We start from the raw sequence: 14,026 nt of genomic DNA, 5'->3' as shown, positions 1-14,026 counted from the left end.
TGGTCATCCGGACCCTTCACAGTGCAGTGTGGATGGGTGGTTCTTTACTGATGCATGTTTTTAATTAAATGTTAATCCAGAAAAATTTTACCAACCACGTACCACATCGTATGCCCCACAGAGTGGTTTCCTTTGGCAGAGTGATGTCCAGACCTTGAGGAATCTCACTTACGTAAATAGAAGTCATTAGCCACCCTCTGATGAGTGTTCCAGATAAATGAGAGAGCGCTGAAAGTGACTTAACAGATTAGATACATTGAAAGCATAGTTTCCTCCAGATACTAAAAGTTCCTAAGCCTCTCTTTGGTGCCACGTCTTCTTTTATTCACCGTCGAGAGTTTAAATTAACTGTCAGGCGACACGAAGCGTGGGGGTGTACGTAATCCCGTCTTTCCAAGTGTGGTGCGTGTCGGTCAGCCACGGCCGTGAGGTGGCGTGGCTATGGCCGGTGTGGCAGCCGTTTCCCGCCCAGGCAGAAGGAGCTGTTTGCTGTCCTCTTGCTTGTGTTGCAGGCGGCATCCTCATGTTCGGGGCTCTGCTCCTGTTCGAGTCCGAGTTTGTGCACGTGGTGGCCATTTCCTTCACGGCCCTCATCCTCACCGAGCTGCTCATGGTGGCCCTGACCATCAGGACGTGGCACTGGCTGATGGCGGTGGCCGAAGTCCTCAGCCTGGGCTGCTACGTGGCCTCGCTCGCTTTTCTAAATGAGTATTTTGGTAAGTTGCCATGGGAATCTTTTTTGTCTGTTACTGGTTTTTATACGTTTTTTATTGTTACTTCTTCATACACTGTCTTAAATTGCAAATCACAATAAAACCCACATCAGAAAGCTTCACTACACAAAAAGCTTATTTTTGATCAGTATTTACCAAGGTAAGACGATGGTCTTACGGTACCGTATTTATTGAAATTAAAAAGAAAAAAAATCATGGTCATGTGTGGCTGACCCTTGAATACTGTGGGGTCAGGGGCACTGACCCTGCTGGTATCTGGTCAGAGAAATGCACTTGGGAAATACTGAACATTGAAATACTGAACATTTGCTAGGTTTCTGGCTTTATGCTTAAAGATTAAACTCCTCGCAATATTTTATAAAATTCAGATTGTCACCATCTTGGCTTTTTAAAAGTTTATATTGAAGATGTGCTGTTCCCAAAAATTCTTTCCACAAGAGCTCCATTTTTGTCCTTTTTCCTAATTGACAAGCACTCCCAGGATGGAGTCCAGGCCCACCTTTGGACACGGAGCCCACGGGGCACCACGTTGGTGGCCTCAGCCCCAGTAGCATCTTCAGTGTGTCAGAAGCGTCGTGGGCACCGTGGCGGGGTCCCTGGCTGTGCACCTCCCAGCTCCACCATTACCAGCCTGGTGACCTTGACAAAGTGGCCTCCCAGAACCTGTTCCAACACGTGGCTGCTGGGACACACTCAGACCGTGGCTGTGGTTGCCACCAAGTTCGTCTGTGTCACCTTGTTGTACAGATCAGAGGGATAGTGGGCCAGACTCGCCCTAACCTCTGCAAGCTCACGGGACCTGCCCACGCTTCTTCCCCCGAAAACTGGGGAAGGACCCACCTGACCGCCTCGGAGCACGTGCCGCGGGAGGAACTCACTGCACACAGAAGGCCCACTCGCTTTGGCTCAGCGTCCCCACCAGCGACTCTGGTCTGCCCTCCTCTGAGCCAGCTTGTCGCGCCCTGCCCCCAATCCCGGGCCTTTCCATCCGGGGTTTGTTAGTCACATCCCTGGGCCGTCCCAGAGTGGATCGATGTGGCCCACGGGACCACAGAGGATGCTTTTTAGGGTTTTTAGAGTCAGGGCGTCGAGAAGAGAAGGAATATGGTCAGATGAGCCCAGAGGCAACGTTCGTCCTACCGGTCGTCACCATCAGGTGCTCCAAGGCTCTCAGAGCTGGCCCGAGCCCCCGTAGGGTGGAAACGCTCACCCCGTCCACACCGCACGTAATAAACACGGCTCAGGCTGCTTTCCTGATCTGAGGTGACCTTTCCCAGAGGATTTTCAGAAAAGGGAAAACGGCATCGTGTCCCTGGCGCTATTGTCAATGGCCATAGTCACAGCTAAAGACGCACCTCGCGTGCTTGCCCTCGCTGTATGAGGCCTATTAGTCGTGGGCCCTTGTCACCCCTGTGTGACCGGTGCGGAGGCCACGACCTCCACTACTGAAGTCCACGCATCCCATGGACCAGCAGCCGCGTCTGCAGCCTGCCTCCCGGCGGCCAGGAAACCCAATGACCGGCAGACAGCCGCTCGTCGGACTGCTGTCCATGCAAACAAGCCCTTTAAGTTCTCTCACTGAGTAGTGAGTTCCCGTCAGCTGCCCGGCCTGCTGCGCCGCAAGGCTCGTCGGTGAGCCCGACAGGCGTGTTCTCGGGCAGAGGCTGCAGGAGAAATGACACACCCCACAGAGGTTCCCGCCAGCCACGTTGTGGCTCCCGGTGAGCGGAGAGCCAACAGCTGGGAGGACAGCAGCAAACCTGGGGGGGTCGGGGGGGGGCGACACGAAACCTCAGATGAACAAGACAGACAAGCTGTGTCCAGGGGCCCAGAGCGGCGTGGGTGGGAGGGACCCTCCGGGAGAAGCACGCTAACAGAGCTACGTAGCAGGAGTGGAGAATAAAGCCAAGGAGCTCTCCAGGAGGTGAACAATGGTGAAGAGTTGGGTGGGGGGAGTGGTGGAAACAAGGGAGATTCCAGGTTCGTCCAGGAGGCCTGCCCTCTGGGGCCCCAGAAGGAGGATGCACAGGAAAAACCTAGATCTGAAGCCCATGTGTTTGTAGACGGAAGCACCTGCCAGGGACAGTGACAGGACCCACGCCAAGACCCAGCTTCCTCAGAGGCTCCAGACGCCCTCAGGATAAAGACCAAATCCCCAAAGCCCCCGGGGAGAAGCCAGCTCAGCGTATGCTGGGGGCCAGGGGTCGGGAGCAGGAGTGCCTCCGGCAGGGCCCACAAGCCACGGAGAGAGAAGGAGGTGGTGCGGACACGGTCTGCGAAGGCCACTTCCGGAAGCGTCGTCAGAGGACGCAGGCTGAGCAGAAGGTGATTTGTGTCGGCAGCAGTGTCCTCAGCCCTGCCCCCCTGTCCCTCAGGGTACGGACGTCCTGGGTGCCTCTGCAGGAGGCCGGGAGGCTTCCAGAAATTCTCCACGTTCAGTGGCCCCTTTTGGAGCAGGTCACACCCTGGGCGAGGGTTCTGCTCTGAGGCAGCACCAGGGAGGCTCGAGCTGTGCTGGGCGCCGCTGGGCCTGGGTCCGGGCTGGCCTGTGCGGCTCCCGCCCCGCTGTGACCTGCCGGGACTTGTCGTGGGAGCATCACTCCTGTGGCTTCTCAGGGGCCTTGGGGCGACTCACCCAGACCCTGCCTGTGCAGATGCAGGACCCCATAGTAGGGACCTTTGTGGTGAGGGGGACAGGGGAGGGCCCATCGGACTCTCAGAGAAGGAGCCACGTGTGTGGCGGTGACACAGACGAGTGCTTCAGGCAGGCGTCTTGACGTTGGTGCGTGTGGGGTTGCGGCAGATGGGGAGAAGGTGAAGGCAGAGTCCCTCGTGGCGCTGGGGAGGAGGGCGGGAGGAGGGCCCCGGAATCTAGGTGACTCGCACTAAGAGGTGCGGCCAGACTTGCCCACCTTCAAATGCTGGTGGGCCCTCCCTGGTCAGTTACCTAGCTAGAGCGTTGCCGTGGTAAATATGTCAACGTCACGGTTCATCTTAGCGCTGTTGGAAAATTCGTCTTAAGGCAAAAGCATTGGCCCTTGAAAAGCAAAAAGTCTACATGTATTTTCTGTTACAAGCAGCATTCCAAACGCACACCAGCTGTCTCTGGGATGAGCTGTCTTCACCAGGAGGGAAGAGAAGATCCTCACGCTTCTATTAAGTGCAGTAACACAATGTACCGTAAAGTCGTATGGGGTGAAGATCGGTGGTAACGTCCAGCCGCTGTACCACGAAAGCATCTCTGCTCTTCACACCAGAACCGCAAATCACAAAATGAGTTGTTTAGGCGAGTGTCAACAGCAGGAATTGTGTATTTCATTCCTTTGTCGTAACTAACATATTATAAATGGCAGAGAAGTAAACGGAATTCCACTATAAAAGTAGACATTGGGTGAATTCACATATAAGCATCTACTCAATGCAAATATATGGGTAGAAAAAATATAAAAAGATAATGTTTTTATATTAAAAGAAACATTCACTGGGGCACCTGGATGGCTCAGTCGGTTCAGCGTCCGACTCTTGATTTTGGCTCAGTCATGATCTCAGGGTCGTGAGATTGAGCCCCCTGCCGGGCTCCACGCTTGGCGGGGAGTCTGCTGGAGATTCTCTCTCCCTCTCCCTCTGCCCCTGCACCCTTAAAAAGAAAAGAAAAGAAACATTCACACACACACAGAAAATAGATACAGCACCTAAGAAATTGGCTGTTTTCAAATTATAATGTCTTGTGACTTTTTCAAAGAATAAATATTTAGTATATTTTCCTGTATGAACACAAGTTTTAACGCCTAGGAGAAATGTCGGTTTATTTTTGTGGCATGTCATTTTAATACGTGTGTTCCTTCATCTAGTAATATTTACAGAACACAAAGCAAAACACTAAATTGGAAAAATATACTGCTAAAATGAACAAACAAAATGGACATAGAATACTGAATTAAAAGCAGAGACAAACCACAGTCACTCGGGGACGATCACCTTCCTCATATTTAAGGGCCGTAGTTTTAGGTGCAGATGGCTCGGACACGCCTCCCTTCCTGGTGTCTGGAGCGCAGCCGTGCACACGTGGGTTTTGCACTTTGAGAGTAAATCCCTTTGGAACCTTGAGACCTGGATCTCAAGGGGGGAGTGTTGGCTGATACGCTTTCAGCCGGTTCAGTTATGCTTTAAAAACTTGTGTGCGGGGCGCCTGGGTGGCTCAGTTGGTTGAGCGACTGCCTTCGGCTCAGGTCATGATCCTGGAGTCCCGGGACCGAGTCCCACGTCGGGCTCCCTGCTCGGCAGGGAGTCTGCTTCTCCCTCTCACCCTCCCCCCTCTCATGCTCGCTCTATCTCATTCTCTCTCAAATAAATAAATAAAATCTTTAAAAAAAAACTCGTGTGCAGACAAGCAGTGACAGGAGGTGTTAAAACCACAGTTACAAATGTGTTTCCCACGGCCATTTCTACTGCTAACCACTCAGTGTCCTGATACCTCTCTCAGTCTGTCCTTCGTTGTCTTCATTCCGGTTTTGTGTTCAAACAGGTGTAGACGGAGTGTCTTCCGGAGCTTTCTTAGGTCCGTGAAGCCTCCTTTCTTCCACAAGTAGAGAAATTCAGCACAACAGTGCTGGAGACATGTGGCTAATGAGAGCAAGCCCCCTCTGTTCCTTGGTGACTCTCTTCGTGGCACAAGCAAGCGTTTGCCATGGGCTTTTCCCCGCCGGGTGCTGAGAGCAGGCGCCCGACCTCTGAGTGTCCCCAAGGGCACCCTCCACCCCTCCCTGCAGCACGTTTGCTTTTTCATCTTTAGTGGTTGAGCCCTGGAAAACATCTTCAGGGTGTTTCAAATATGGTGAAGTCCAGACCATATCCAACCCTCTGTGGGCTGGGATACACTCAGATTGGCCGTGTATGTGTGTAAAATCCGTGACTCCAGTGGGCTTCTCCCATTGGTAGGACCAGCTCTGGGTGTCAGCTCTTCACTCACCTCTTCCCGTGAAGTTCAAATAGCCCAGCTTTGTTACGTGAGCGTAAGGACGAGCCCGCGGGGCCCCCTCGGGTGACGGCCCCACCCACCAACACAGCCAGCGAGACGGATCACACAGATGATCAGTGTGTGGTGTCGCCTCCCAGACCAAGCACCACAGTCCGTGCGTGCGTGGGCCTCCACCCGCTGAAGGGCATTTGCGGATGTCACACACGGTCTCTAATACTTTGGTCTCGTTTATTCTGTTCAAAGAGCTCGTTACACCTGGTAGACAGGTGTAGTAAGGACCGCCTGAGGTCCCGCGTGGGCTGGTCCCTGTAGCGCCTGGCGGTGCCGTGAGGAGGCGGCAGGTCTGCGGCTTCCGGCTGTGAGGGCCTGTGGGCGCCCAGGCCGCCTCTCACACCTGTTCCTGTGTCTCCTACAGACGTTGCCTTTATCACAACCGTGACCTTCGTGTGGAAAGTGTCGGCCATCACCGTGGTCAGCTGTCTGCCGCTCTACGTCCTGAAGTACTTGAAGCGAAAGCTGTCCCCTCCCAGCTACTCCAAGCTCACGTCCTAGCGCACCGCGGGACCGGCTCCAGCAGCCTGTGGTCCCTGCAGGGGTGCAGGGAGGTCGAGGGACCGGAGCCCGAGAGGGGAGGCAGTCCGGATGGCACCGGGCGCCCCCAGTCCGTGCAGGAGGACACATCCCCTTTCTGTTCTTTTTCTGTTTTTCAAAATTTAATTTTCATATCAAACCACTTGAGTTTCTATCGAAATGAGCCCTGATTATCTCACTATTACTGTAAAGCATTCCTCTTACTCTGGCGTTCTGAGAATTAACATGAAAGTGAATTTAATATTCTGCAGTTTCCGGACATTCAGACTCTTCTTTGACGTCATGATGTAGAAAGCCATTTCTACGTGACTACAATAAAATCTAGATGCTGAACGCGGGCGTCTGTGTTTGCTGTCGCTGCTGCCCGGAGCCCGAGTCGCGCCCGCTGCCGTCCCACAGGGACCCCGGCTCCGGACGAGGACAGCCCCTCTCTCGGCGCGCCCTGAAGCCCGGCTGGCGGGAAGGGGGTGTTTCTGCGCGTGTGTCCATGGCCACCGCTGCAAACGTACAGTCGAGGGCATTGCTATGAAGTGAGCCTGTTGCTAAAGTTGGTATTTGTGAAAGTCACACTAGGACTCCAACAGGTGTGTGGGCCCGACGCGTCCCACTGGCCTTGTCCCTGCGTCTCCCGCCGCTCAGCACGCGCGCCTGACCCTCGTGGGAGGAGGCCCTTGGTCCTCCCGCTTCCTGTGAGCAGCTCAGGTGTGTTGGTCCAGCTGGGCCCTTCGGTGGGGCGCGGAGGGGGTTCCCTCACTGCAGCAGCACAGCCCGGCTCTCCCTGCATGTCGTGGCTCACGTCACTACCCGTCCTTCCCCGGGAGCGTGGGGGCGTCTCAGCAGTCGCTGAGGGGGACTGGGGGGCGCTCTCCCCATTTCCTGAGGCGGGTGCTGCAGCCCCCCCGCCCCCCGCACCAGGACATTCGGGTCTGTTCGCGCTCTTCAGCTCAGCCTCCCCCAGAACGCGGCCCGTCCCCCAGGCGCTGGGGCTCGTCGGCCATCGCTGGGCCGGCGGGCCGCGTCCTCGGGCAGCACGCACCCCCGCTGCCAGGCGGCATCTTCCCAAAGAGGAAAACCGTCAGCCGCAAGGAAAGCGCGCAGTGCGCGGAGCTGCCTCGCGCTCCTGGGCCGTGTGCGCCCGAGGCCCCGCCGCCCACGAGGCGTCACTGTTTCCAGCCCGGGAGCCGGCGGGTGGCGCTGCGGGCTCCTGTCCTGAGGGCACGGCCCGCGGCTCTGTGGCCGCGCACGCACCTGCCGGGCGGACGGGGGCACACGGAGTTCTGGGGGTACAGAAGTCGCCGCCGCCCAGCACGCGGCCTGGGAGGCGTGCGGGACGCCCCGGAGCAGAGGGTCGGCCGTTTTAATAAGCCCGCCCCCTTGGGGTCAGTGTGTTCAGTCATAATAAATTGTAAGTGACCCCAGAAAAACGGGAAACCACGAACCTTAGGGACGAGCACCGCAGAGTGACTTTAAAGACCCACTTTTATGAGCCGTAGATTACGGGTTGGACTCTAAGCGGACAGAGTCGGACCCTAGTCCCGAGACGTGAAGACCCGTCATGTCCACACTTCGTCTGGGAGGTGAAGACACCCTCGGGCCCAGCGAGCTGTCTTCGGGGCGAAGTGACTGCACGGCGGGAGGAACGGAAGCTTGCAGCGGTGACCACAGGATCCCGCGGTCCCGCCCCGGTTCTAGTTCACGGACCAGCGCTCCAGAGAAGGGAGGGCCCGGGCAGGGAGGTCCACGGCTGGGGTCGCGAAGCCTTGTCAGAGCGTTCGTGAAAGCCATCCAAGCCCGTGGGACCCTAGCGTTAGCCGTTCTCCGGGCGCGTGATGTGCATTTTAGCTGTTTGATAGAGTAGCCGCATCTCCCCATGGGCCTGTGCTTCCCGCGTCGTGTGCGGTGCCCCCCCTCCCCTGCGGCTGTGGCCAGACCGAGGGTCCCGCTTCGGTGACGGTGATGGTGACGCGGAGGGGAGCGCTCTCCTCTGGGGAAGGAGCGGGGAGGGCAGCTGTGGTGTGGGGAGCACTCAGCACTCAGGGTTTGGGCAGAGGGGAAGCAGCACATCAGGCAGCCTGGGAACTGGGACAAGAGGAAGGGAGCGCAAGGTCTGGGGGCGGAGGGTGCTGGAGGGCCTGGCGCTTTTACAGACCAGACCGCGACAGGACAGCCCGCGACCAGTTCAAACTAAGCAGGCAAGTGGGCACGAGAGGGGCCAATGGTGTGCGGAAGGGCTGAGTCTGTTTTGCCCCAAGTGCCTCCTGCCGCTGGTTCCCACTGGTGAGGTAGACTGCACCAGCGGTGGCCACGGGCGGGCGGGTGGGCGGGTGGAGGGATAGGAGGGCAGCTGCCTTCTACAGTTTTGTCCTGTGCCAGACGAGTGAATATTTCTGAATATTGAGGGCTAAGCTGTGTTAACAAAGCCTGTAAACTCACCCCAAGAAACCAGAGCAGATTGTGGGAGTGGCCGTCTGTTCCTTTCCTGCTTGGGACAGGCAAAGAGGCCCGCTCGTCCAGGTGGGATGGTCCTGGAGCACCTGCCCTGGGCCCTGCTGGTCCTTTCCCGGCTCCTGAGGTGCGAGGGCTCGGGCACTCAGGCAGCGGACCCCAGCGAGGAACGGACTCCCACCTGCGGGGGGTGGCCAGAACTCCTGCACCTTGCGCCCGGCTGGAGGCCCGGTGGACCCTTCTCTCCCCCAGCTCCCCACACAACACCGTGAAGCCGGAAAGGTTCTGCCATCCAGGGACACAGGTCTGGGGCCCCAGACCTGCAGTTCTGCCTGCCTCACTCGGTGTCACCCCATCCCCCTGGACACTGCCAACGCAGTCCAAGGGGCTGGACCCCAAACAGATGCCACCCCACCACGTTCCTCGGGCTCTGAGTCCGAGAAACCCCCCAGAGGCCCACCTTGTCCTCCAGAGTTCATGGCCCCCTGATTCAGGGAGGGGCTCACCTCCCTCGGCCCCAGCCCGTGCCCACCTGAGACGCAGCCACAGCCCGTACCTGGGACCAGGTAGGTCACCTGCACGGCCCGGGGCTGACCGTGGCCCTGCCCTTACTGCCTCCCACACTTCCGTCCAGGACGGCCGGGTTCTGTCCCGGGATTTCTCCGTGGACGTGGAAGAGAAGCAGGTAGGCACTGGCCCTGGTCTGGTCTTCGTGGGGAGAAAGACACCCTGAGTTGAGAGCTGCTCAGGTGTGGCCAGACCACACCTGTCACGTCCTGTCCCCCGCCCAGGTCTCTAAAGAGGCCCTCAAGTCCTGGGAGGTGGGCTGGCCTTGTCCCCATCCCAAGACAACAACAGTCACCTGATGCCTCTGAAAACGTTGGACAACGTGGGACAGTGGAGAAACTGAGGCATCGGAAGTTTAAAGCCTGGGAGGGCAAGATGCTCCTTCTTAGAATTATCCCGCATCTGAGGTGCACAAAACACCTGGTCCACCTACCTCCCCAACTGTGCGGGTGAGGACCTGAGGGTCACCGTGTTGCACCCCCACCAGGGGAATGGTCAGGCTTTGCTCCTCCTGGTGCCACCCCCCCGAGGTGGCCAGCTGCCTCCGTCCCAGCGCGGGGGGCCAGCTGAGCAGACGGAGGCCAGCAGGACAGGCCTGGGGCATCCTCCATCCCAGGACCCGCCCCAGCCAGGACCCCACAGTCGAAGCCTCCGGTCTCCCCGTGTCTCCGCGCAGGCCGGACTCTGGGGTCCTGGCAGAACTCCTGCTGTAGTCACCTCCCCGCGTGTCCCCACGTGGTGGGGCTTTCCTGCAGCTTCTCTCCCGGAAGGTTTCATCTTGGAATAATTCTCGGCTTTCAGAGAAACTACAAGACAACCCTTTCCTCCCACACACGCCCTGGGCCGAGGGGCTCCGTCCTGCAGCCTCCCCCTCAAGGACGGCGGACGCCCCCATCTCCCAGTGATGTCTGCTCCGTCCCAGAACCGAGGCACTCGGCCTCCAGCTCTCTGGGTCCCTCTGTCCCTGCCGTGGGGTGACCCACTGGGAAGGGCTGGGAAGGACGCATGCTACCTGTTTGTGTCCTTAGGCGGCATCTGTAGCTGCTCCCGAGATTCACGAATATCCCGCGTGCTCCTGGCAGAGAGTCCGAAGCGGCTCTGATCCTTCTGTCTCCCTGAAACAGAAAAGCCTTAGCGCCTGTTTGTACCACTGGGTGTAATTTCAGAAGGTTCCAGAAGGTGGTGCTGGAAGCTAAGAAGTGCTGCCCTGCTGGCCGGCATCAGGGTCCCGGGCTGATTTCTGGGCTTGGGGACAGCAGAGGACACAGTTCTTGGAAGAGGGACTTCGCCTAGAGCTTGACCATCCCCATTCCAGAACTGAACAATTCCCGCCTTGGCCTGCAGGCATCGTATACATACGGCGCCGATGATGCCTGAATGCGAGCCGCGGACCCCTCTTCGTAGTAAAACAGGTGGGGGCAGGGGTCCCCAGGTCCCAAGGAGGCACCCGTGAGCGCTCGCCCAGGCTCGCGGCCCCCTCCCCACGGACAAAACCTCCTGCTGGGCCTCAGACCTGCTGGCTGAGCAGAAGCCACAGAACCAGAACCGGGCTTGCCTCCTTTTTTCTGAGTCCTGAAAACACTCAGAACTAATTGCAGAATTTTCCGGGGTTCGTAGCCTGGCCGTTTCTCGACTCTTCCAGGGTCCCCCGCGCCCCCCCAGCTGCGGCTCCCCTCCCTGCGTCCCAGGTCACCCCGCGGTCCCAGCGGGCGCCAGCTCTGGAAACACTGAGGTGGGAACACCGGCCTCGCACGGTGAAGACGCACTCGAGTTCCCGCGGCGGCTCAGCGCTGTGAACGGAGCACAGCTGAGACAGCTCGGCCAGCGTCCTCGCGCGTCCCCTCCTTGCAGGTACTCGTAGCTCTGCTGCGGGTGCCTGGGGCGGCCGTCACAGGGGCCAGGCAGGGCCTGGGACACTGGTGAGAGCCCAGCCCTGCGGCCCTCCCCGCCCAGTCCTCCCCCTGCAGACCCGACCGGCTGGAGGTGGGCAAGTGCCCGGCTCCCACGCTCTCAGGAGACTGCTGTCACTGGCCGTGAGGCGTCCACTCCCCCGAAAGCCAGCGCCCCAGCCAGGAGGCCCAGGCCCGTCTCTGGAGCTCCACCATCTGTCCAAGCAGGCGGACGGCCCATTAGGGCTGCAGGGGACCCCGGGGCTCGTGGTGGGTCCTAGGCCTTCGGAGGCCAACGAGCAGCACAGAGCCTCTGAGCAAAGAGGACAGAGGCCCGGACCCGTCAGGGACGCAGGCACGTGCCCCGGGCACCCGCGGGGACCAGGACACACAGTGCCCTGCAGGAGAAGCTCCCGGGTTCGGTGGATGCAGACGGGCCCCCAGAATGTGGCTGAGGGTCCTCACCATGTCCACACACAGCTGAGCCATCAGCAGTTCTGAGCCCCTGCCCTCAGTGGAGCCCAGAGCGGGGTTCCCAGCCAGCACCCCCGGCTCCAAGTGTGGGGGCCCCCACCTGCCAGGGCCACTGAAGTGCTGTCCAGCAGGCCAGGCCTGGAAGCAGCAGACTTGTCCGCTCGGTTCCCGGGCCCAGACGTCTGAGGTCAAGGTGCCCAGGGCCGCGCTCCCTCGGGGGCCCCGGGGCTGCCCCCATCCTGCTGCTTCGAACTCTGGTGCTGGGGGCCTTCATGGGCTTGTGGCCTCGTGGCTCCACTCTGTGCCTCCGTCCTCATGCACGTGGTCTCCCCGCGTGTCTGGGTCCAATCTTCCCGCTAGATGAGAACACCAGTCACGGGCATGAGGGCCCAGGACAGCCTCATCTTAGCAAATTCCATCTGCAAAGATCCTGTTTCCAAAAACCAACCTGTCCCAAGGTTCTGGGTAGACACGAATGTGTGGGGACACCACACAGCCCCGTACAGTGGGGTTAGGGTTAGGATCCCTGAACAGAATTGATTAAATAATACCTAATGTTAGCCGGGTGTCCCCTGCCCTTCTGTACCTGAAGGTATGGAGATGCCACCAGCCGAGCAGGGAGATGGTTTTTGTGTCACGACTAGACTGCGTGCCCTGGTCCGGCTGTGCCCGTCCCACCTGCCTCCAGGGAGCGGGTCCTTGAGGAAAGTAGAAAGTCTGCATGTTTATGAAATGTTGGCGCTCGGGCGTCATCGGTGTGGTTTGGGTGAACCTGGATCGCTGGGCATGCCTGTCCGCACCACACAGGATCTTCGCCGCGCGGTGTCTGCCGGGCTCTGGGGCGCCTGGAAAGAAAGACCAATCTCAGGCATCTTTCTGTCCTGGGTGACACTCTCTGTCTTGTCACCGTGACTTGGTTTCTCCCCTGGCTTCGGAGGCACAAGCGGGACTGAGTGTCTGGAGGCTGTTGTCATGCGAACAACTTTGGGTTCTTGCCCAGAAGGGGACACTGTGATGTCTACTGTTCTCCTTGAATTAGAGCTGAAACGTGGCCACCCTGCAGAGCTTACCTTTCCTGGGTCCCCTGAGCGGAGCCCTGGGGTGGGGCCCCCGCTCCCTCCTGGGAGGTCCCCACAGCCTCACGGTCATGGAGCAGAATGACCCGCGGGCCCCGTCACCCGGTGCACCTATTCCTGTCCAAGCAGCCGGCATTTAGGGCAGATTCTGTCGAGAAAATTAGCTTGTGTCGTAAGGACTCACACCATTACCTTCCAATTACACATCGAACTCCAACGTCCCTCTGATGTGCTTTTAATTGTCAGTATTTCTCTGTTTTTCTCTAAACAGTCCATTTGTCGTCCCAAGTTGGAAAGCTAGCATTACCCGCCTGTAGGTTCTTAGGGAGAAGGCCACCAGTTTTCCTAATTAAAGTGGTTATTGATAAATGCACACTCAGCACCTTTGCTGGGATGAGCTCTGAGCAAAGGGAAGATCCACTCGAGGTCCATGGGGATCAGGGTCCCTCCCCTTCCACACGCATCCCGCTCTCATGGCCGAGCCTGGATCGGACGGGTTTCCTTTGGTTCCGTGGGAGTCAGACGCGCCCGGGCACGGAGGTGCGGTGCCGGGGGCTCTGGAGGGCCAAGCGCACCAGCTGCAGACCCACAGGCCCCGCCCGTCCCTCCGCCGACCTGTGTCCTCGGGCCCTGAGCCCTGGGCCAGCCTCACAGGGGCCTGGTCCCATTGCCGGCTGCCCAGGAGACCTGGCCACGGGGGGCAGGGGAGGCCCCAGGGGAGACGCAGGCCGGGCGACTGCAGAGCAGAGGGGCTCACCACCTGCCCCTCTCCCCGCACCCCGCGGGGTCGGAGGTTGGTCTGAACGGGACGCGGCCATTGCAGAAAGCACGTTTAACCAGACCACAGTTCGTCCCGGAGGTCAGAGGTCCAAATGGGTTTCTCTGGGTGACAGTCCGGGAGCGGGCAGGGCTAGTTCCTTCTGGAAGCTCCCGAGGAGAACCTGCCCCGGCCGCCTCCATGTCTCCAGACCCCACACCCCCCAACCTTCCACCAGCCCGTGGCATCCTCCAGCCGTCGGCCTCTGTCCTCACGGCCCCACTCCGGCCCCCAGCCTCCCTCTCCCCAGGACCCCGACGGTGCTCTCCCAGCCCCAGTCCGGCGTTAGTCCTCCCGCCGGGAGAGGCAGGGTGTTGAGAGGTCCCGGGGCCATCGCGACCCGGGCCGAGGTTAGTCCCCGCCGTGGCTCCCTGGGCTTTGCTCCTCACACTTCCACTGACCGTCCCCCAAGCGCCCAGCGTGTGTGCCAGGGGCCGGGCACCCGCGGGCAGTAA

At 59.1% G+C, this 14,026-nt stretch overlaps 1 protein-coding gene and 1 long non-coding RNA gene across 2 annotated transcripts in view; one reads left to right on the top strand and one right to left on the bottom strand.

The window, feature by feature from the left end:
• Positions 1 to 6,636, top strand: part of ATP9B (ATPase phospholipid transporting 9B) — a 242,509-nt gene extending 235,873 nt beyond the window's left edge. Inside the window, exons 30-31 of the mRNA XM_081802518.1 lie at positions 513 to 716; positions 6,128 to 6,636. Coding sequence (XP_081658644.1) covers positions 513 to 716; positions 6,128 to 6,264 — 341 coding nt within the window. The 3' untranslated portion in view covers positions 6,265 to 6,636. The remainder of the gene's footprint in view (positions 1 to 512; positions 717 to 6,127) is intronic.
• Positions 6,637 to 7,971: 1,335 nt separating this feature from the next.
• LOC145716719 (uncharacterized) lies at positions 7,972 to 13,601 on the bottom strand. Its single transcript, XR_014139523.1, has 5 exons — positions 12,749 to 13,601; positions 12,265 to 12,376; positions 11,779 to 12,034; positions 8,737 to 10,430; positions 7,972 to 8,287 (listed from the first exon to the last, which is right to left on the bottom strand). It is a non-coding gene; the product is annotated as an uncharacterized LOC145716719 (long non-coding RNA).
• Between the last annotated feature and the right edge of the window lie 425 nt (positions 13,602 to 14,026).

The sequence above is a fragment of the Leptonychotes weddellii genome, chromosome 13 (genome assembly GCF_054177405.1).
Source record: "Leptonychotes weddellii isolate Sample4059 chromosome 13, ASM5417740v2, whole genome shotgun sequence".
Taxonomy (NCBI): Eukaryota; Metazoa; Chordata; class Mammalia; order Carnivora; family Phocidae; genus Leptonychotes; species Leptonychotes weddellii.
Note: the sequence above shows the minus strand (reverse complement) of the source record. Positions and strands in the feature narration are given on the sequence as shown.